General features: G+C 46.0%; 1 protein-coding gene across 1 annotated transcript in view; it reads right to left on the bottom strand.

Annotated features, from left to right (window-relative positions):
• Positions 1 to 19,669: 19,669 nt before the first annotated feature.
• Positions 19,670 to 23,426, bottom strand: part of LOC146208022 (sodium-coupled monocarboxylate transporter 2-like) — a 56,143-nt gene continuing 52,386 nt past the window's right edge. Inside the window, exon 15 of the mRNA XM_084591706.1 lies at positions 19,670 to 20,095. Coding sequence (XP_084447832.1) covers positions 20,009 to 20,095 — 87 coding nt within the window. The 3' untranslated portion in view covers positions 19,670 to 20,008. The remainder of the gene's footprint in view (positions 20,096 to 23,426) is intronic.

Below are 23,426 nucleotides of genomic sequence, written 5' to 3'. Positions count from 1 at the left end.
GACGTTTTATAGCGTCACATATATGCTACAGAAAAGAAGGGCGCTTTTTATGTTTTCAAAGATCGCATTCGACAATAAACACAAGCAGTCTGAATCTCTTCTTACTCTTTATTCATTTGTTTTATTAGCAAGTCACTTAATTGTTGCTTCATACATAAATGATTATTATGCGGTGCGCTTTTTTTTTGTAACAGAAGGAAAGACAAGAAACAAAAGTGGTGATTGTAACACTGATTCTTTTTTTTTTTTTTACAATGTCTACAATATAGTAAAATTTGAGCAAAAAGTCGCAGCAACAATAAACAAGTAAAAATATAGAAATGAACCGCTAAAGGTTTTGGAGAAAGGCCGCACATATGACACCGCAATAATTTTAAAGTAGTCTGATACCAATTTTTGGTGGTATTTTTTTTTTTTTCACTTGCTAATGATGCGCTAGATATTCCTGTAATTCTCCACGTGGTTTCTCGCTTACCACCGCTAAGTAATTTATAATTAATTTTACTTTCTTCACCAGTTTCGGCTTCGCGGTTTCAGCAGCCGAGCGGTTGTTGTACGGTCACAATTGTCTAGGTCACGCGCGGGATTTAAAAAAAAAAAAAAAAAAGCTTTAACCACAGACTCACTTATTAGCTCCTCATTTTGCGCTTTCAATACAGCCACTTGTTCTGCGCTCCATGCCAGTTTTCTCTTAGCTCTTCTCAGAGCGCGAGAAATGTTGCAGCATTTATTTGGCTAGTTGCATGCTTTTTCCTTCTTTCTGCGCATCTTGTGTAAGCCTCCGCTGGTATTTGCATTAAGCGCAGCTAACCCCTTCAGAGTTGACGGTCAAGCGACACTTTTTCTGCAAAATATATTCCCATGAATGATATGTGCTTCCTGAATCAGCTGATTGCAGGCCACATTCGGAACAAAGACCCTCCAGTGCATTCTGCCTATATAGCTCTATCTTCAGCTTTAGATATTGTTGTATTGTACGCGCTTGTTTTTTTCTTTTCCGAGAGTATACACTGTAGTGTCCACAGAACTGCGTGCAGGCTTCCAAAAGTTATCACTTTCTCTATGTACAAAGTGACAAAGTTCTTTTTTTTTTTTTTTTAAGGCTCGATAACGCGCGTAGGCTACAGATCCAGCAGGTGCTTCGGTTAATTTGGTCCAAGTTGCAGGTATGTAAACTGAGTCGGATCCCGATGCTCAAAGCTGCACGTCTGCTGCTGCGGGCATGAGTTCTCGCTCGGCTCTTCTAGCTGCTGCCAGCTCCTTGGAATCATTGTCAAACATCCTTGACGGTGCGTGCATGGCTGTCGTCTGCACCACTGGCATTACGGCACTGCGTTTTTTGTCGTTTAGCGGCCGGTTGGTCACAGAGGTTCCTCAACTTTCTTTTAGATGTCTTCTTAGGCAGAAGATAGTTCGGATAATGGTCGAATAGCATTGGCACGGTTTCAGGATTAATTCGTGGTCTATCTCTATAGCGAGCTCGTTGACGATGCCGTTTACTGTCACTTTGAACGTTCTCTTGATGTAGCTCTCCTCAAAATATTTTTCGCAGACAACACACGTTGAAGTCAACTTGCGGTCCTGTCTTTTAATCAGCCGCTTCCACTACGCAAGCTGCGCAGGGTCCGATGGCACACCGAACACAGAAACCTAGTCCTGATTCGAGCGGTAGCCACTCCGACAAAGCGACACGAAACATGTCTTTTCCCTGCCCTGATGCTTTATTTTTAGCATCATTAGTCGTTGCAAATTTAATTATCTCATATGAATGCAAGAAACAGAACGACTAAAACAAAAGAACAGCGTAGACGCGTCCAAAGCGCTCGAACCCACTGATGGCTCGGCCAGCGCAGCTGCGGCAAATCAAGGGCGCGCCGGCGGCCGACGGCGTCGACGGCACCTTTACGATGAGCAGCGCCCCTGGCGGCCAAAGTTGGAAGGCATCGCCGGCGCGGACACCTCCTCCCATTGAGAGAGCCCTCCGCACGGCACACTAGCCAGTATATTCTAGGCACTATACCTCGTCGCTGAAGATATCGACCTTCCTCCCTGCTCTTCTGTGCTTGTTCGTGTCGCTTGTGTCTCTATTAGCGATGACACCGTTCTTTTTACACCAGCCCATACTTTCCTGCGACGCAAGTGCCTTCCATTGCCCTACGCTGTGCTCGTTTTTTCCGCTGGCCTTTCCATGTTTTGTGTCTCTAACCCATTTAACTCCCCTACTGCTTTGCGCCATGGTGAATGCCTCGGCAGTATCCAGGCAATAGCCCCTCTTCTGATCTCTGAGGAACCTGACGATGTGCCGCACTCTGCCGTTACTGCGCTCAGCCCCCTTCATTTGCGCTCCCTCCCCCCTCTACAGATTTGTTCCTCCGTTCCAACGACGCCGATCTTCCTCCAGCGGAGTGCACACAACTTTTGAACCTAATCCATCACTTTCGCTCCTCCTTCGACTCTCATCAAGGTTCTTTGGGTCAAACTTCTATAATGGCAGCGTTTGGGCAAGTTGGTTAGACATGTTAACCCCGGAAAGCGCATAAAAAAACACAGACAACAGCAAGAGCAACAGCAACAGTCCTCGTACGCTCTCGTGTGTCTGTGTCTTTCTGTTGTTCGTGTGTTTTTTTTTATGTGCTTTCCAGGGTTAACAGATCAAACTTCTAGTCACTCATCGCATCGACACCGGCACCTACGCACTGCGACATCACCCCTATCGTGCGTCTTCAACCGAACGCCAGTCTCTTGAACAGCAAGTCGACCTAATGCTCCAGAACGGCGTGATTCAGCCCTCTAGCAGCCCTTTGGCGTTACCTGTTGTCCTCGTAAAAAAACGAAATATGGTTCTATCCGCTTCTGTGTCGATTATCGCTGCCTTAGTAAGATTACACGAAAGGACGTCTACCCTCTCCCACGCATCGACGACGCTCTCGATTGTTTGCGAGGCACCGAGCTTTTTTCTTCTCTAGATTTACGTTCCGGCTACTGGCAAGTTCCCCTAGAAGCGGCTGATGGCCCCAAAACTGCCTTTGTAACTCCCGACGGTTTGTATGAATTTAAAGCTATGCCATTTGGCCATTGTAATACTCCGGCAACACTTGAGCGGATGATGGACTTCATTTTGCGTGCCCTAAAGTACAAGACATGTCTGTGCTACCTCGATGACATTGTCGTCTTTTCTCCTGACTTTGGCACACACCTCTACCGTCTGCAGCACGTTTTGACCGGCATAACTGATGCCGGACTGCAGCTGAATTTGAAAAAATGTCGTTTTGCCGCCCGCCACCTCCCCATTCTCGTCCACGTTGTCTCTAAAGAAGTTGTATCTCCAGACCCTGCAAACTTCGTGCCGTAGCAACCTTTCCGAAACCCAAAGGTGGGAGTGAAAGAAAGAAAGAAAGAAAGAAAGAAAGAAAGAAAGAAAGAAAGAAAGAAAGAAAGAAAGAAAGAAAGAAAGAAAGAAAGAAAGAAAGAAAGAAAGAAAGAAAGAAAGTGGAGCTGTAGTGGAGGGCTGTGGAGTAATTTCGACCACCTGGGGATCTTTAACGTGCACTGACATTGCACAGCACATGGACGCCTCTTCGCTTCGCCTCCATCATAACGCAGCAGCCGCGGTCAGGATCGAACCCGGGTGCCCCGGCAGAGTAGTCGGGCGTTTTACCATTGCACCACCGAAGCGGGGCCCATACTCTTTATGTTCAGGCCGAGTCAAGTTTCCACTCCTTTCTAACTGGTGAGAATAGTGTCGAAGCACGTGTGGCTAAAAAAAATTGCTGTCATTTTATGATAACATTTCCTATAAATAGACGAACACGAAGATTTGTCACATCACCAATGTACTTGCCACTTAGATTTTTTTTATTATAAGCCGCATTCTTTACTCGATTCCGTGTTTATATCTAACAAAAACAGAGACAGACAAGGTGGATGCTCTCATCAGACACGCTTATAAGGCAGATCTCGGCTTATCTAAGCGCACCCCAACCTATCGACTCTTAGGCATGGGAGTTCATAACACCCTCAGCGAACTGGTGGAAGCCCACCGCATCGCCCAGCTAGGACGGCTCTCCACTACCCCAACTGGTCGCCACATTCTTTCCTTTATCCAACTTAGACCGTTAGGTGCACCTCCAGTAGAAACTTATGCAGTTCCAAAGACAGTCCGCGATCACCTCACTGTCCAACCACTTCCGAAAAACATGCATCCCCTTCATAACCAGGCCAGACGGAACGCGAGAGCACGTGCCCTACACAGAGCACATGCGAACGAACCCGACACGGTCTACGTGGACGCAGCAGAATATCCACACCGCTCAGCTTATGCGATATGCGCGGTATCCAGCCGCTTCGAACACATCACATCAGCCTCTATCATTACTCGAACGTCCGTAGAAGCGGAAGAATCCGCTATAGCCATCGCGATAGTCTCTTCCACTGCCACCCTTATCCTCAGCGATTCTAAAACTGCCATACAAAATTTCGCCCGAGGCCAACTACATGCTGCCTCTCACAAAATCTTAACTACCAACGTTCAAACACCCCGACCCATAGACCTTGTCTGGGTACCAGCCCATTCGGGCAACCCCGGTAACGAAGCGGCCAATTCTGCTGCTCGAGCATACGTCGACTGAGCAACAGATACCGAGGACCTAGGCAGTGCCAGAGATCGGCTGATCACCTACAACGACATTACACTACACTACCGGTCTGAAAGACTTCACTACCCTCCCCACACCCCTCATTAACTAAACCACAACAAATAACATGGAGACACCTTCAAGCCCGCACCTTTCCCTCCCCCGCACTGCTGGCACTCTTCTCCCCCTCTACTCATCAGTCCGAATGTTCCCTCTGCGAGGCCCCGAGAGCTACATTCGAACATATTATGTTCAGATGCCCAGAGTTTCAACCACCGGCCGAATGGCTCCTTACGGACAACGAGGCTTGGGAGATCGAGGTCTCCAGCTCAGAACCGGCTAAACAAAGGAGACTGGTCGACTGGGCTGAAGCGGTCGCCGTCAGGCACTGCCTGCTGGCCACCACCCATGATCAGGAGCCGGCCCAGCCCTTGTAACGAGTATTTCGCGGCTCCACTAAATAGTTTTTCACCACCACCACCAGTAGTACTGCGAGTAGAAACACGTATTTCAGAGAGAAATAGATCATAAGGGGGGATGGCGAGAGCGTCGCCGGGGTGGTGCAGTGGTAAGACGCCCTACTACTGTGCCGGAGCACCCGGGTTCGAACCCGACCTCGGCGGCTGTGTTTCGATGGAGGCGAAACGAAGAAGCGTCCGAGTGCTGTGCGATGTCAGCGCACGTTAAAGAGCCCCAGGTGGTCGAAATTACTCAGTAGCCCTGCACTACGGCTCCTCTTTCTCTCTTTCCACCTTCACTCTCACCTTCCTTCCTTTCCTTACGGCGCGGTTGAGGTGTCCACAGAAAACAAGTGAGACAGTTACCGCGCCTTTCCCTTCTAATAAATCCGTCAATCAGCAGGGTGACAGCGAGACATTGGCAGGTTCAGCTATCGATCCTGGTTAAATAAGGATCCCGTTTCCGCGACGCGCCTTCGCCGTCGTCACCAGCATGAGCTGTGTGCCCTGGACAGAGTCATTCAGGAGGGATTCCCACTACTTCAGGCTGCGGCTATTATTTTTTGGTAATAAAGGACTTTTCTCAGCCCCGGGTGACGTAGTACGTCATGGCGCGTAGCCTCCTCTCTAAACACACTTGTTTATGTATCTAGTCCGACTCATTTTATGATACATGGCTCTACTTGGATATGGTTCTGTGTACAATCGTCTTATCATGCCGGCCTGCTTTCTGTTGAAGCTTCTCTATGGAGCCGCGTACTTTTCGTGCACTTACAAAAATACTTTCCTTCACTCCCCGAAGATACTGGTGGGTTGAACTGTCGAAAGGCCATTTAGTGCGCCCTCCGGTTCATGAACGCTGGAAGTACTGTATAAATCACAATTTTGGTGGTCCTAATTATATTATATTTAATGTACATGCTTTTATAGTTCTGTGCCTGTTGGTTTTGGTGAAATAGGACCCTCGCGGTTTTACGGGCGTTAGTTCCATCTCCTTATGCCCTGGCTTCAGCCTTATAATCAGTCGCTAAGTTCCTGCTAGTTTGGCCTTTGTGGCGGCCAATGCTATGATGACTACTTCCGCTTCCTTTTTTGCAGTGCGTACTGACGCACCGCTGATTATCTTACCTTTCGGATTCATTACTGCTATGTTCCTTCCGTTTGCCTTCGTTCTCTACTTTAACAGGTCCCACATATAGTACCATCTATTCCTTCTTTAACAAGATAGACATCTACTTAACCACCCCCTTTCTTACTTTGTGGCTCTTCGAGTGCGTGTTTATGGGCCCCTGCCTCGCCAAGAAAGTGCTCATCGTTTTGTTGCCATTGTCCGTCTTGTCCTGGCTCTAATTTCCGCCAGATATCTGAGTTACTAGTAGCGCTTTACCGGCGACCATTCTTTTCGGGACTTTAGAGCTGAAATCCGATTATGGCTTCGCTGCGTTCTTCATATGTGCCATAGCCCGAGATCTTCATCGACCTCTCCCTCGCGGTCCAGTTAGAGACGTCTAAGGTTTGCTTACGCGCTCTCCTGATGTGGCCTTCAGCATCTGTCTGTAGGCTGCCAAACACCATATATGGCCTCACTGCATGTCCAGCTATCTGTGCTAAGTGTCGGATCCGTTCTTGTATATCTATACCGGAAAAACAAAGCGGTATTTTTATGACTGGCTTTGCCTCGGATACAGCTCTACCTCGCTACATTTCTTAAAAGAAGCGCTGAAATTTATGCCAAACAAGAACAATGAGTGTAAAAATATTCTGTACTTATTGGGAAATCCCCTAAACATGCGAAATTGTCACCAAGCTAACGAAAGCTGGGATAATATTCAATACCTTTGAGAGAACGTGTGCACTGGAAACATAAATGAAGTATCAGGAGAGCCAAGGGACCTCACGCAATTGACTAACGGCTGAACACTGAGTAGAACAAAAACTGAATTTTCAGCACAGAGACAAGGGAAGAAACAAGGGGTCCTTTCCAACTACATGTTTAACGAAGGAAAGGCGACCACGAGTATGTGTCGGAATCGGCAGTGCCCCTTTTTGATGGGCCACGGTGGAAAACAGAACAGCAAGAACAATTGCAAAACATTGACATATTAGCGAAGAAAAGACGTTTGGTGCAGTTTCTCATGGAAGGCTTGTGCGAGCAGACGGTCAAAAACGGTCATGGATATAAAGACTACACACTGCTTTACATTAAACAAGTTTTCTTGCAAAGTCTTCTACAAAGCTACTTTAATTATGGTTTAGCATTAACTTCGTCCGCACTCTGTCAATTTCGGAAATAATTTGACTAAGGAAGTAAGCTGCGAGCTCCATCAGCAGTAGTAGGTACATGATTATAGTTAGTTCGTTACAACTGGCCCCGCCGGGGCGGCGCAGTTGTTACGGCACTCGACTACTGTCCCCAAGGACGCGGGATCAAATCCTGGCCTCGGAGCCCGCTTTTCGATGCAGCCGAAAAGCAAGGTGCCCACGTGCTGTGCTATGTCAGTGCACGGTAAAGAACCCCAGGTGGTCGAAATTGCCAGATGTCCTCCACTACGGCGTCTCTAATAGCCTGAATCGCTTTGGGACGGTAAACTCCACTAACCAACCAACCAACCAACCAACCAACCAACCAACCAACCAACCAACCAACCAACCAACCAACTGTTACAACTGCACGTCTCTGTCCACCGCTTCAACAACTTAGAGTCCAGTTCCGCTGTCCTCTCTTTGTGCTGGCAAGCGGGAATTTTCAAAAGGCATATATTTCAGAGGTGGCGACTGCTAAGCAGAAAGGTTGCTACCACCCGGGAAATCTATGTAGGGGCTCCACTATTGTCACATAGTTTCAGAATATTTTAACAAATTTACCAGTAAACTAATGGATAAGCCCTTTCGCTTCCTATATTGCATGAGATGTCCTCTGTGCTTTACTACACTTCTACAAGAACAAAAAGTAATAATTTTGCGTTTCAGTATTACTTCGCATATAAGTGGTTCAAGGGGGCACAGTAAAGCTCTAGAAGGCGGAACAAAACTTTTCTCATCCATTGAGGCAGTCAGCCTACAAAATTTCGCTATACTGAGTTCTTTGTAGTTGTATATAATTCGCGTAGTACGGGCTGTAAGGGAGAAAATTTCTTGAAAACTTGGAGGTCTAAATTACTACGATGAACACAAAAAATTGTGGGGATACTTAAGCTCATCTTACGTGTATGATGCGAAACCTTAAAGAGTCACTACCGTCATCAGAGGGACTCCTGGAGCCCCTATTTTGAGAACAATCACACACATGTTACTGTTACATGCTCTTTTTTTTAGCCAATAGAACGAATTTGCCTCACTGGCGTAGATGTAGTGCGTCTGACACGTAAACTCAAGAATGAAACGTTTTAGTCCGGAGCTGGAGAGCTCAATTTTATTTTCATTAATGACTCTTCATGATGCAGCCACATTATTAACCATTTTCTAGTCATGCCGACTAGTACGTACGTGTTTTGCGCGAAACGCTACCTTTAATGTTGTTGCGCTAAATGGCGTGCCCTCCGTTCATATATCTTTAGCACATCAGTGCTGACTACCGCGATTATATTGGGAGATTGCCAACTCACCTGGCTCCGTTGGTGGCAGACTCGGAAGTTTAATATTACACGACGTCAACCATTTGGCGTCTGATCGAAAGTTTGAGCCAGTTATATGATGAAGCCGCTCTATTCCCATGAGCCTTTGGGGCAGATTGCGCACATATGCTACGTGTCTGTTGTTCAAATAAATGCCGCGGTCAGATTGACGCAGAGCCGCCCTTGATCAAGCACCTTGCTCTGTCCCATCATAGAACACGTGTCGCAGCTTTCCATCATAAAGAACGACAGCGCTTGTGAATAAATGTACACAAGAAGAAACAGTCTGCTATCCACCTACTATTGCCACTGTATCGAGAGCAGAGCGCAAAAAGGCTGGAGGAAATTACAGTGACCTCTATTTGCTTGCATCCGCATAGTCTGTCTGAATTTACCTGAACTACTGAGCATTGTTCAACTGCTTGTTCGGTTTAAATTAGATGGTTTGACGTTCGACAGTGACATTGCTCTAAGGCACGCTATAGGGGAGGGCACCACATATTTCGACTACTTAGGTTTGTGTAACGTGCCCAGGCATTGAATAAAGCACAGAGGCGTTTCGTTGTGTCTCTGTCGAAACGCGGCAGCCGCAGCTGAGACTCAGTCCCGCGTGCCAAGAATCACAAGCGTCTTAACTAGTCAGCCACCGCTGCGGAGCTAACAGCTATAGTTCCGACGCGTTTCGTAAATTCTCCACTCCCAATATTCATTTCCAATACTCTATTCACCCAAACATAAGTACACATCGATTTCTCTAAGACACGATGAAACAGCAGGTCCTTATGACACAAAGCATTGTTGATAAAAAGTGGTCCTAATTACTTCCAAAGCCGTAGTCATAATCATTTGTGCAACGTAGTGAGACTGAGTAGTAAGTTAATTAGTAATCACGGTTGGTAGGGCCGCTCAATAACGCCAATGAATTGCCCTAATAACTTACACTTGCTGGAATGTGATTGTGGCTGATGTGTACTCTGCGGCATGAGAAAAATGCATAGGGCTGTCTTTTGTCACTTTCAATCCCACCTTCCTCCCTTCCCTTACGGCGCGGTTCAGGTGTCCACGGAACAGGTGGCACAGATACTGCGCATCTCCTTCCCTGCGAACCAATTATATAACAATGAAGGTTTTTCAGTTGGTTGGTTGGTTCATAGGAAGGGAAAGACGCAGTATCTGTCACACTTGCTCTGTGGACACCTGAACCGCGCCGTAAGGGAAGGGATGAAGGTGGGAGTGAAAGTGGATAGAGAGAAAGGGGAGCCGTAGTGGAGGGCTACGGAGTAATTTCGACCACCTGGGGATCTTTAACGTGCGCTGACATCGCACAGCACACGGCGATGTCAGGGAAGGTTTTTCAGTTGTGGAGGCGAAACGAAGAGGCGTCGTGTGCTGTGTGATGTCAGCGCACGTTAAAGATCCCCAGGTGGTCGAAACTACTCCGTAGCCCTTCACTACGGCTCCTCTTTCTCTCTTTCCACTTTCACTCCCACCTTCCTCCCTTCCCCAACGGCGCGGTTGCGGTGTCCACAGAAAGCAAGTGAGACAGTTACCGTGCCTTTCCCTTCCTATAAATAAATCAGTTTTTCAGTTGTGTAGGGTGGTGGTGGTGGTGACAAACGTTTATTCATTTCAAAGGGGTTGATGTATGCATGGGCCGGATCTTTGACTATCAGCTCTTACAGATACTGGGTGGGGTCCCTAGTACAGGACCCCAGTGGCGTCGGCCGCTGCCCGGGCGCGCTCGACCAAGGCCTTTTGGGCCTGCAGGTCATAGCAGCCGAGCAGGGTCGCCTCCCAGTCCTCCCGAGTGGGGTTGGGGTGAGGAGGAATAGCTGGGTTGGACGGGCAAGCCCACACCATGTGGTAGATGTTGGAAGACTTCTCCGCACAGTGCGGACAACTGCTCGTGAAGGAGGGATTAAAATGTTTTAGTGCTGCCGGGCACAGCAGAGTGTTGATATAAAGATGGAGTAGAAGCCGCTCCTCCGTCTTAGACCTTTACTCAGGCAAGGGTAAAGGCTATGACAAGATTGATAATAAAGAAAAATGTCTTTAAAAGAATACGCGGGTTCGAATTCGAGACCCTGATCTAGGGGGTCGAGATGGGAAGCCCGGAAAAAGAGCGCGCGGGTGGCGGCGTCGGCTGCCTCATTCCCTTCGAGACCCATATGAGCAAGAGCCCATACTATTTTCCGGTAAGCGGGGTCCCCGGTGCAGGTGCAATTTTGAGGTAGTCGGTAGGCTAAGTATGGCGCCCAGCCTTGATCGACGTTCCGACAGGCCCCTCGCGAGTCGGAGATAATTGTTTTAGAATCAGTGTGGGTAGCTGCCAGAGCAATGGCGACCTCCTCCGCGTGGGTTATGTCACGGGCGCGAAATGTAAGCCCGTTAACAGTTTTGGACTGGTGGATCACTGCGGCCGTGTACCATCCCCCATGGTGGGGGTCGGAGGCGTCCACGTGTAAATGCCGGGTTTCGACCGATAATGGCTGCCCAAGGCTTCCGCCCGCGCCAGGCGCCGGCCATTGTGGTCTCCACGCGTCATGTTTTTAGGAAGAGGGCGTACGTGGAGGGCGAATCTCCACTCGAAAGGGAGGCGCACACGATCTTCCATAAGAGTGGTATGTTGGATGTGTAGCCGGGCATGGAGGCGGCGACCCGACAGTGTTTTAGAAAGACGTGTGTATTGGTTGGCTAAGTGAGCCTCTCGGATCTCCCGGAACGTATTCACCATGCCCAGGCCCAGTAGACCGAGCGCCCGGATAGCGGCTAAATAGGAAGCGGTTCGAAAGGGTCGCAACTGAATTATTTTACACCTCGCTCTATGCCGTCATTACCGCGTCCAAGAATCATTTTGAAATATCCCTATGTACCACAACGCAAAGCGTTTTTTGTTGAGTGCTGGTTGGTTCATAGGAAGGGAAAGGCGCAGTATCTGTCACACTTGCTCTGTGGACACCTGAACCGCGCCGTAAGGGAAGGGATGAAGGTGGGAGTGAAAGTGGATAGAGAGAAAGGGGAGCCGTAGTGGAGGGCTACGGAGTGATTTCCACCACCTGGGGATCTTTAACGTGCGCTGACATCGCACAGCACACGGACGCCACTTCGTTTCGCCTCCATCGAAGCGCAGCCGCCGTGGTCGGGTTCGAACCCGGGAACTCCGGCACAGTAGTCGGGCGTCTTACCACTGCACCAACCCGGCGGGGCAATTTGTTGAGTGCATATTTCCATTTTTATCGCCGAAGGTGGAAGGATTAAACAGCTATCAATCTGATTCACATTTATTTACTTCTTTTTCGTTTACTGCTATTTCCTGCCACAGTATAACTGCCAAAAAATGTCAGCGGCAAAGGTGCTTACCGCTTTAAATCAGCAAGACAAATTTCACAGCAGAGCCGCCCTTCATGGTAAACTGAAGTGAGAGTAAATTTTAGGCTTCTTGGCTCGACTATTACAATCTTTTAGATCGATGTATTGTTCATCCCTAACGTGGGCGCTGTGCACGCAGGAAGTTACTTGAAAAAGCAAAAAAAAAAAAAAAAAAGATATATATATATATATATATATATATATATATATATATATGTATATATATATATATATATATATATATCCCCTTCTCCAGAAGGTGAATATTTTTCGTTTACTGCTGCATTGCAAGTCACCTAGCTCCAAAATCTCTGCCCCTAATGTGCTTTGATCTACAAGACCAAAGTGCGGTTTGCTTTCTTGGGGATTACCAATTGATCTCTACGTTCAACAAAGGCATAACATAGTGCTTAAAGGGAAATAAAGAAGAATGCATCAATGTAACTAGTCGAGCTTCGATATTTTGCTACTTTTATTTATCAGCGATCTTTAGCAATTATGCATAGTACTGAATAAAAGAGAGGAAATGGCTATCAATATTGCAAGCTGAAGCTACTAAGATGACCATACGCTACCTTAGGGGAAACTGCCGTCTACCTAATGAGAACATTCTTGCAGGCAAGTTGGTGCATGTTTTTGCCGGAAGGCGCTGTGTCCTGCAGGTCTTCAGTGGGTCTGCTGTCTCTGTCTTCCTGCGCATCGTTCCGGCTGCAGTTTACCTTACGAGTATAATGCAATGGCGTTAGACAGTCCCTACGGTCGTTATGAGGGTTCTAGAACATCTATAGACTTGTCGCCATTATTTCGTTCTTTTTCGAAGCTAATCCGAAGAACTTTCCCTAGTGTCAAAAAAATAGCATGTCGGACTGGCAGCCTTAAAGCCGTAGGCAACCCGAAAAATAAGGATTTTGAAGAGATATTTATGCTAAGCTTTTCTTTCGACTTAAACCTGAAGGACCTTTACCGCTACCTAATCATAGAGGCGAAGTCGCCTTTTTCACCTGGCATCGCTTGTGGCAAATGACTCAACGAATATTCCACACCACGCATCACGTACAATCAGTATCACAATTATAATCCAATGCTACAATGAAGCGCCCTTAGTTTTCCCACATGCATTGCACATCTGTGTTTCGGTTATTGCCGCAGATGTAGCGGCCAGGTCGACACACCACCGGCTCTAACCAAACAACCTGTTCTATCCTATTATCTACCATGAGCCGTAGATATTTATCGACTTTCCACTTCCACTCCCACCTTCCTCCCTTCCGTTCCGGCGCGGTCCTGGTGTCCACGGAAACAAGCGTAACAAATACTGCGCCTTTTTCTTTCTCTGAAACTATTATTATTATTATTATTATTATTATTATTATTATTATTATTATTATTATTATTATTATTATTATTATTATTATTAAGGAAGAGCACAGAAGGCAGGTAGCTTTACATGCTAGGGGAATCAGCCTTTTGCCGGCCAAAACTTATAACTGTGTCTCCAGCAAAGTGCAGAAAAGCTATAGAGAAAGTTTGCGTATATTTATTTTTTTACTCGAAGCATGAACCGCTTGCTCGAACAAAGAGCCGTAACACGAAATGAGAAAAACGATGTCCCAGAATACACGTAAGCGATTTTGTGTCAAACCTCGGACGAAATCGTACTTTGCGCGCCGCTCAGTGTGGTGCCATACCGTTTTTCCTTCTCATTTAACATCACAAGGGGTCAAAAAGAACTCATCGAAAGAGCGTGGACAGCAGCATAACGCCAATGGGGTTCCGGACTGATCGAGGACTCAAACCACCGCTACAACCTCCTAAGCATTTTCATTAAAATATTTTACCACCACCACCACCACTAATACCGCTGTCGCACGGGCATTTAGAGGCCCTCGAACCGATTGTCTGTCGACTCGAGTCCGTTATACTTAATGGCACGGGCAGAGGCATATTTTTTTTATTACTTAGGACAGCCTCACCATAGTATATGTCTATCGAATCGAGGGCCTTCGAATGATGCCACACGGAAGTTTTCAATGGCCATTGAGTCGATAGTCTATCAAGTCAACGGAACTGCTTAGAACTCTATTGAGATCTCGAAGGCCTTCGTACGTCGAGCAAGGTTAATTGGTAGCGTTGGTTCGAGAAGCGCCACGCGCACTCTCGTGCACAGCGTTATTAGTATATTGCTTTGGTAACATATTAGTGTGCGTAATAATCTAAATTATCATCGCTCTTTTTTAAGGTGTAATATTTTTGCACTCTCTACAATTGTAACCCGCGCCGCCGAGAGAAGCAAACGCAATGAAAAGCACAGCTGTATTAACATCAATACGTTAAAAAATGTTGTCTTTTAATAACAATGAACAAAAATATGAAGTTACTAAAAAAAAGTAACAGGCATATTCTATTTTGCATTCATAGAAAGAGTTTAGTTTTTATACAAAACCGAAAGCAATGATAGTGGCGCCACAAAAGTTTGGCGCCAAACCCTTGAACTATTTCAACAATCTTTTAGTTTTGCCGTTGTGGTTGTTGTGGCTGTTAGCAGCAGCACAAACTTCCTTCGAGTTCAATCGCAATTGAAAATCTCTTAGGCTATATATATCGACTCAATCGCCTTTGAAAACGACCTGTGAAACGGCTATGTCTAGACATATGGATTCGAATGGGCAACACACGCACCTCTGACAAGTATAGGTGTCCACAGAGAAGTGAGATACTGCGCCTTCGTTTATTATTATTATTAATAATAATAATAATAATAATAATAATAATAATAATAATAATAATAATAATAATAATAATAATAATAATAATAATAATAATAATAATTTGTTCACAGGAACTGAAAGGCGCAGTATCTGTCACACGTGCTATGTGGACACCTGAACCGCGCCGTAAGGGAAGGGATGAAGGTGGGAGTGAAAGCAGAAAGAGAGAAAGGGGAGCCGTAGTGGAGGGCTACGGAGTAATTTCGACCACCTTGGGATCTTTAACGTGCGCTGACACGCACAGCACACGGACGCCACTTCGTTTCACCTCCATCGAAACGCAGCCGCCGTGGTTGGGTTCCAACCCGGGAACTCCGGACAGTAGTCGGGCGTCTTACCACCAACCCGGCGGGGCACAAAACCACTTTGGGGGGCGGGAGGGAGGAGACGATGGAGAGCGGCTGCTCCTGGCCCTGATGGGGTTGGACAGGTAGTTCGCCGCCGCTTGCGGCGGGGGCTAGCCTGCCACCGAATTTTTGTCTCCTGTAGGCCATCATTGCACCCGCCATCGCTTCGGTGGTGGACGAAGGCTGTTGCGGCGCGCGTCTTTCACTCCGTCTTCTTTTTTTTGTTCTCAATTTTCTCTTCTGTCCGCACGAGGCATCGGAGGTTGTTGAAGAAGAAAGTGACTCTTTTTTTTCTTTATTTCTCTTTCAAAAAATGAAAGAAGGAACTGCGACAAAAGGCAGTTAGCCCTGACGGTTTTTGTTGTGGCTGTGGCAAGAAGGAAAATAATTGCATGGGCTTGCTACTGACTCTGCAGCTGAGCCGCATCTTGAGCCCCCGGTCCAGATGAAGTGCAGAATAACGCACTCCGGAATCTCGATTCCCAATCTATTGTCGCCTTTACCGAATACTTTAAAGAGTGCTGGCAATGGGAAACTCTCCCGCCGCAACGGAAATAGGCCAAAGTTGTGTTTATACCGAAACCTGAGAAACCTTTTCTAATTTCATACATTAGGCCCATCTCTCTCACCTGTTCTGTCGCGAATTAATGGAGCATGTACTCCAGACCAGGATTTGTCAATATCTAGAAGGCAAAAATCTCATGCCCACCTGGTTGGTTGGTTCATGGTTGGTTCATAGGAAGGGAAAGGCGCAGTATCTGTCACACTTGCTCTGTGGACACCTGAACCGCGCCGTAAGGGAAGGGAGGAAGGTGGGGGTGAAGGTGGATAGAGAGAAAGGGGGACCGTAGTGGAGGGCTACGGAGTAATTTCGACCACCTGGGGATCTTTAACGTGCACTGACATCGCACAGCACACGGACGCCACTTCGTTTCGCCTCCATCGAAACGCAGCCGCCGAGGCCGGGATTCGATCCCGGGAACTCCGGCACAGTAGTCGGGCGTCTTACCACTGCACCACCCAGGCGGGGCATGTTTGGATTTCTTCCTCGCCTTTCTACACAGGATGCCTTCTTACAGCTAAAACATCACATTCTCGACAGTCAAACCTACGACACCAAAGCCATTCAAGGTGTGGATCTGACCAAAGCATTTGATAATGTTACACATTCGGCAATCCTTCAGAATCTTACAACCCTGAGAGTCGGCGCCAGTTATATAATTACGTCCGAGACTTCCTCACTCAGCGCACAGCCACACTTACCTTTGGTGACCACTGCCTTCCGGAGATCATGCTAGGTTCACGAGGTACACCCCAGGGCGACGTCCTCTCCCCTATACTGTATAATTCAATATAGCACTTCTTCACATACCCGAAAAATTAGCTCAAATCCCCGACATTCATTTCAGCCTCTACACCAATGACATCGCTGTCTCGGCTAACCGTGGCAGTGATACCTAAATGGAGGAACACCTACAATCGGCACGAAACACCATCGACACCTATGTAAAGGAAAGTGGCCTAACTTGTTCCCTTTCCAAATCAGCTCTTTCTCTGCCGCCCCAAGCAATACAATGCAGGCTGTCCGCCTATTTCTGTCAAGCTAGATACTCATTCGATCCCACTAGTATCCAAAATCCGTGTGCTGGGTCTAGTTCTTCACTCTCATGGTGCAAACGGAGAAGTCACAAAGACTCTCCATACGCAATGCCAACAGACCGCCCGACTGATTCGTCGCATAGCCAACCGCCGGGCAGGCTTATGCGAGCGAAACACAGTTCACCTCACCCAGGCTTACATTATAAGCCGCGCCACATACGCCCTCTCATACATTCCCCTTAAACAAAAGGAGAGAGACCGGGTGAACGCGCTCCGACGAAATTGCACGAAAACGGCTCTACGACTTCCCCCAGCACATCCAATGCCCGACTGCTTAAACTCGGTGTACAGAACACTTTCGAGGAACTTAGAGAGACTACATTAACGACACAATTACACCGCCTATCCAACTTGACGGCTGGCCACACTTTATTATCCCACTTAACCATTAGCCCTGTTACGCACCCCATTGACGGTGCCCCCTTTCTCCTAACCTCCGCTCTAACCTCATCATACCTCCCATCCTTAAAATTAAACCTCATTTTACAACGCACATAACCTGCGACTCCTACCACTCCCACAACTCCCATGACCAATAACCCGATATGAATAGGTCCTATAAATATGGGTTTTTTCAATAGGGAAGCTTCCGATTTATTTTCTATTGTCAGTCGCAAGAAAGCGGTGTACGATAACAAACATTCGCTAGGTCAGATTCTGTGGCAGAAAGGAAGAGTCGGCCACAGAACCCACCCACTTCGCTCAGAATCTTTCGAATCTTCATTCCCTTACGCAGTGTGCTCTACTTGCGGTCAGTCGATGTCGCTATGAAAACTGAAGTTTACCTGCTTTTAGGATTTCACGCGAGGATCGAAGATTGCAGATGGTGTGGAGTTTCATAATGATTGTGCGCATCGTTGTTAGTAGAGATGTGCACACACTACTTCTTCCAAACCGCGTCAGTACGAATAGAGTACCTCTGCCAGCAAGTCGAATCGGAATTGAATAAGTTGCGCTAATGCTCGGTACTTCGGGGAACATTTCAGAAGAGGAAAAGAGGCTTCTCTAGATCATGTAGATAAAGACGTATATTTAATAAGTGCCCTCACTATTCTCAACCGAGCGAGTAATGAACGCAGTTTCAATGTGCTATCTCATTGAGTGCCAAACTACATTTCTAGAAGAATTATCCTTATCCTTGATTAAAGTAGGATAATAAGCAATAAAACCACTCTTCATAACACAGGCTGCGTATATGTGCGGGATGAGAAGAATGTCTTTTAAGCATTGGCCTGTGCAACTGGGAATCAAGGCAGTTAGCGGGACGTTTCTTACTCCTTCTGTATTATTGAGCTTTTTAGGCTGAGCTTGAGCACTATAAAGGGCGCCACTTTAATAAACTTCATTGACGTGCTGATCCTGGTATCTTGAAACTGCTGATCGCTGGATGGTAGACACCGCCGCCTTGGGCACTGTTATTTGAAGTGCCTTGTATGTAAATACTACGCTTGACCTTTTCAAACCATGACCAAATTATTGGGAAAGTTTTAGACAAGATTAGAAAAATTCAATTCGTTTCGGGCATTTCTTGTATACAACATGGTTCATTAAACTTATTAAGGAGGAGGTCATTTATAGCACTCGAAACTTTCCCGTATTCGAACAATCCTAATGATAACGTGCTGATGTCGAAACAGAATTCGATCCACTATTTTAATGGCGAAGTTATCACAGAGCCAGCATATTTCTCTAGCAGTGCTTGTTCCCGATTTTAAATTCAGTTTCAAACACTCGAACCTTACCTTATGAAAAGAGTTCAAATAACCAATAATAAAAAGTAGCTTAATCTTGGAAACAGCTTTTCAGTCTCCATATTTGTTCCTCGGCGTTTACAATATAAACCAAATGAACTGAGCAAGCGGTGGTGCATGGTGTTTAAGGTTGTTCATATTCTAGTCGGTTTTTTTTTTTTCATTGCAACCATTAGTAAAGTGGTGCAAAGATATCAGAGATGGTGTAAGATAGCAGAAAAAAGGCATGGTAGTTGTAACTTCGATTAAACGGGCGTAGAGCCGTTAGAGCGCATTTGTTGTGTAGTAAGCGCGCAATTGGACAGCATTCTCGCTGTTCAGACGCACTGTTGCCATTTTTCGGAAGTGCTCATTCAAAAATCTACCACTTTGCGCTGCACATATAGCTTTTCCCGCATTTAAAAAGAAAGTTGTAGACAACAGAGTTCGTGCATTCTACAAACTTTGTTCGAAGCTTCTTGCATTCAATATTCTTCGAAGTACCTGGCCATGTCAGTCTACACAATTTTTTCAGCTTATCGGGGGCAAAAAAAACGTTCCACATTCTCCCGTTCACCGATCCTCTCAGGCAATGACACAGGCCATTGATTTACAATTAGCAATTCGGTTTTTTGGAGGCGGCTGGGATATTCTATAGTTTCTTTTGAGCACAAACGTTTAAGAAGGTTCTCAGCGACAATGATCACAAGTGTGAGGTGCCCCACAGTTCGGAGATTAGGGATCTATTGATTGAAGCTGGCTCTGAACAAAATTCTGTGAGTGTAAGAAGTCTGTCGTGTACAGCATTACTTTGAAATGCGGGAACAACCATATATTTAGGACAAAGCGGTCGGTTTTTGAACGAACACCTCCGAGAATATTGTGAACTTGTGCACTTCACAAGCATATACTCGCCGAATCTAGACGTGTGTTGCGTTATTGTGATGAAAAATTATGTTTATAATGTTCGTCTTTCTTTTATCTGGCAAGCACTATGCGCTCAATAGAACTAGCGTCTGTGTCTGCCCATTATTTTTAGAAGAGTACTTTTAAGGCAATTATTGCGACTGGAAATGATTGTTGAAAATAAAGACACACGAGACCATAAATACGGTTTTCTGGAATTGTAATAGCATTTATTTCCATCATTTCTTCAGCCACCAGCTCTCATACTACCTTGTAGCAATCGGAACGGCACAAGAGCGTTGATCACGACGATATGACTGCGTCATCATCGTAGCAAGTTTCTCCACCGTCTAGGGTGCGTTAGAAGGCATCTACGAAGACTTCGCCCAATTTTTAGTTTCTATCATGCGTAGTTTCAAATGCTTATCACCATTCATACGCAAGAATGGCGCTTTACTGCCACGCCTATGCGTATTTCACCCGTTACCGCGCAATTGGATGTGTGTGCAACATGTTAAAACATTCATAAGGTTGTTTCAGCCTTTTGCTCTTTCCGCTCGAACGAAATATCATCCGCTTTTGGTTCTTGAACCTTCAGCTTCTCTTCAATCTGGAATAAGAGCACATTGACACATAATGAGCATTGGGAATAAAACAAAGCGCGCATCTAATCATGCTGCTTTCTAGTTTAGATGAGGGAGGGAAAAATCAGCATACATAAATGGAATAAGGAGCTGAATAAAGAGAGGCAACGGCGTGAAAACTGGGACGGCAAGACAGGCACTGCAAGATCCGACGCGTTGCTAGTGTCGTGAAACAATTACACCAATATTATTTTTTGTTTTGACGTGGTAAGTTCATGCTATCGCAACAACCAGGCTATTAAAGACGGCGCATCGTAAAGAGGGTTTCATTACCCTAAATTATAAGACATTTTTCTGCTTTTATAACCCGCAACCCGTTTTAATACTGCTACAGCGTTCTTGTGTACACGCTTGAAAACGAGGGTTAAACAGCCCAGTGCAAATATTTGTAAGATATGAAGAAAACACTTGACGTATGACAACCACGACTGTTTGGGAAACAAATTTCCTTGTTGCTCAAATACATTTTGTCTGTCAAAGCTACACTTGCAATCAAAGCGCCAGAACGGCGGGAACCTTGTTCACATCTAGGCTACGCTTAATTTGAAATATGAGAGATCTCTCTAAAAAGTGATTATAAGCCATTTGCTCTCAATGAAGGTTCTTAAATCTCCGAGGTTCGTCATCGACATTGTGCATGATATTTGGTTTCATTTTTGTGGTGTTTAACGTCCCAAAGTAACTCAGTCTAGGAAATTTCCACCACCTAATGTCCTTTTAACGTCTCCTGACATCACACAGCATACGGGTGCCTTGCTTTTTGCCCCCCCCCCCCTCGAAAAACGGGTGCCGCAGCCGAGTTGCGATACCGCATCCTTGGGCACGAGCGTCAAGAACTCTTGACTACTGCAACCCTGCGGCAGGGTTGTGTGCCTGCTTTGTAGCAAAATAATTATGGGGTTTACTGGGAAACCTAATGATTTATGTATGATTCTCTATTGAATTTCAGGAAGCCTTTAAAATGGAGGAAGTGATAGCAGTAGTATGATATACCTGTTATAGTAGAAGTTACATTTAGTTAGATATAGGGGATTATATGGCGCATAAGCAAGTATGGCATTCATGCGCCGATTACAAGTTTAGATGCCTGGATGTCTAGACAAATGTGAAAATTTGTTTTGATGGAAGCGAAATGGAGTGGCGCCCGTTCACAGCTGTGTGATGTCAGTGAACGTTAAAGAACCCCAGGTGGTCGAAATTTCCGGAGACAGCTACAGCGTCTCATAGTTTGAGTCTATTTAGTACGCAATAAACCCTACAAACCAAACCAAAGCATAAAAAACTGGCCTTCATGGGAAATGTTGAAACATATGAACAATGAAAAATGCACAAGTGCATGGTCTAAATTTATGTACTGGATGTTATGGGATGCGATGAGTGTAAAATAAAGTAATATTCTTTTTAATTGGTTCACAGGAAGGGAAATGCGCTGTATTTGTCACACTTGTTCTGTGGACGCCTGAACCGCGCCGTAAGGGAAGGGAGGAAGGTGGGAATGAAAGTGGAAAGAGCGAAAGAGGAACCGTAGTGGAGGGTTGTGGAGCAATTTCGACCACCTGGGGATCTTTAACGTGCGCTAAAATCGCACAGCACACGTACGCCACTTCGTTTCGCCTCCATCGACACGCAGCCGCCGCGGTCGGGTTCGAACCCGGGAACTCTGGCAAAGCAGTCGGGCGTCTTATCACTGCACCATCCCGGCGGAGTACTATTTTTTCCAGGTCTTGGAATTTGTGCACGTGATTAATATGTGATTTAAAGTAAGGTCATCACCACATAACTCGCATACAGGTTTCTCTTCCTTACTTGGCAAACAAATTTTGGTTAACATGCCTTTGTCCTCTACGTAAACGAAAAAAGAATACTTTGACAGAGCCTGATGTAGACATGGTTTCCATTCTTACGGAATGCAGCTTGTTTGTTTCATTTGCCCAAGCAGATCACCACTTAGCTCTACGCTTTCTGTACGCTAACTTCATGCAATTTCTGTGTGACGTGTTCACCTGTTTTATTTCCCTGGTTAAAAGTTACAATTGTAAGTAATCAGAAGTAAGGACAGCGTCATAAAGAGCGCGCAAGGTAGTTCTAAGATATCAAGTGGCATCGCACATATCGAAACAGTTCAATGGTACCTTGATACTTTTACAAGAAACTCTCAATGACAAGAGCGGCTGTTGAAGTCAAGAGTAAAGAAAAAAAAACCTATGAAACCTCTAGTAATGGTCTACAGAGAAGCGATTTCTCCCGCGCAAAGGCTATAGAAATGCTATATAAGCATCCGTCGCCTGTGGGCTTGTTGCTGACGGGTTAATGATGGGGGATTATTATGTATAGAATCTGTATAATTTTTTTGTTATGGTGCCCTTTTCAACATAATTTATTTCGGGCTGTTGACCTCTGAGTACATGTAACAAAGTTTTTGAAATCAGTGAACGCTATCTCTCAGAGGTAACAATGAAAGGCTGTGAGATGTTTCACAATACAAAGGGATCAGCGTGGATTACGGAAAAGGGCAGGTGCTTCTAATTCTAGCTCGAAGAGGCAGTGATGAATCTCCTTCAATGGCTCAAGGGCAGCCATGGGCATGAAGGCTTATAGGACAGGATATTTTTCTTAAAATGTGGCGTCAAACATTGTTTTATAGAAGCACTTCACCAAATATAAGCCAAAGAGCAGGCCACAGAAAACCTTGCACTCATTCGCCATCGCTTTTTTTTTTCAAATACTTTATCTTCCCACGACCAAAGAGCAGCAAGTTTTATTCACATTAATGAAGCTGTCAGTATAATGACGATCATCCGGTTGTGCCGACGAAGGCGGTCTTGTGATCCTTTTTTTCTCCAGAAGTGAATCCTCCTTCTGGGAGACTCAGCACAAGAATTGTTTGTTTTTTAACTTGGTTGGTTGGTTGGTTGGTTGGTTCATAGGAAGGGAAAGGCGCAGTATCTGTCACACTTGCTCTGTGGACACCTGAACCGCGCCGTAAGGGAAGGGATGAAGGTGGGAGTGAAAGTGGATAGAGAGAAAGGGGGGTCGTAGTGGAGGGCTACGGAGTAATTTCGACCACCTGGGGATCTTTAACGTGCGCTGACATCGCACAGCACACGGACGCCACTTCGTTTCGCCTCCATCGAAACGCAGCCGCCGAGGCCGGGATTCGATCCCGGGAACTCCGGCACAGTAGTCGGGCGTCTTACCACTGCACCACCCCGGCGGGGCGTTTTTTAACTTGCAAAGTCTGGATCTAAACCAGTGTTTTTGCCAGTTCCTAACGACTAGAACCCCTGTTCGTTTATA

Source organism: Amblyomma maculatum, chromosome 1 (genome assembly GCF_055883805.1).
Source record: "Amblyomma maculatum isolate TAMU_Amacu chromosome 1, ASM5588380v1, whole genome shotgun sequence".
NCBI classification, from domain to species: domain Eukaryota; kingdom Metazoa; phylum Arthropoda; class Arachnida; order Ixodida; family Ixodidae; genus Amblyomma; species Amblyomma maculatum.
The sequence above is the reverse complement of the archived record's forward strand: the minus strand, read 5'-3'. Positions and strand labels throughout refer to the sequence as shown.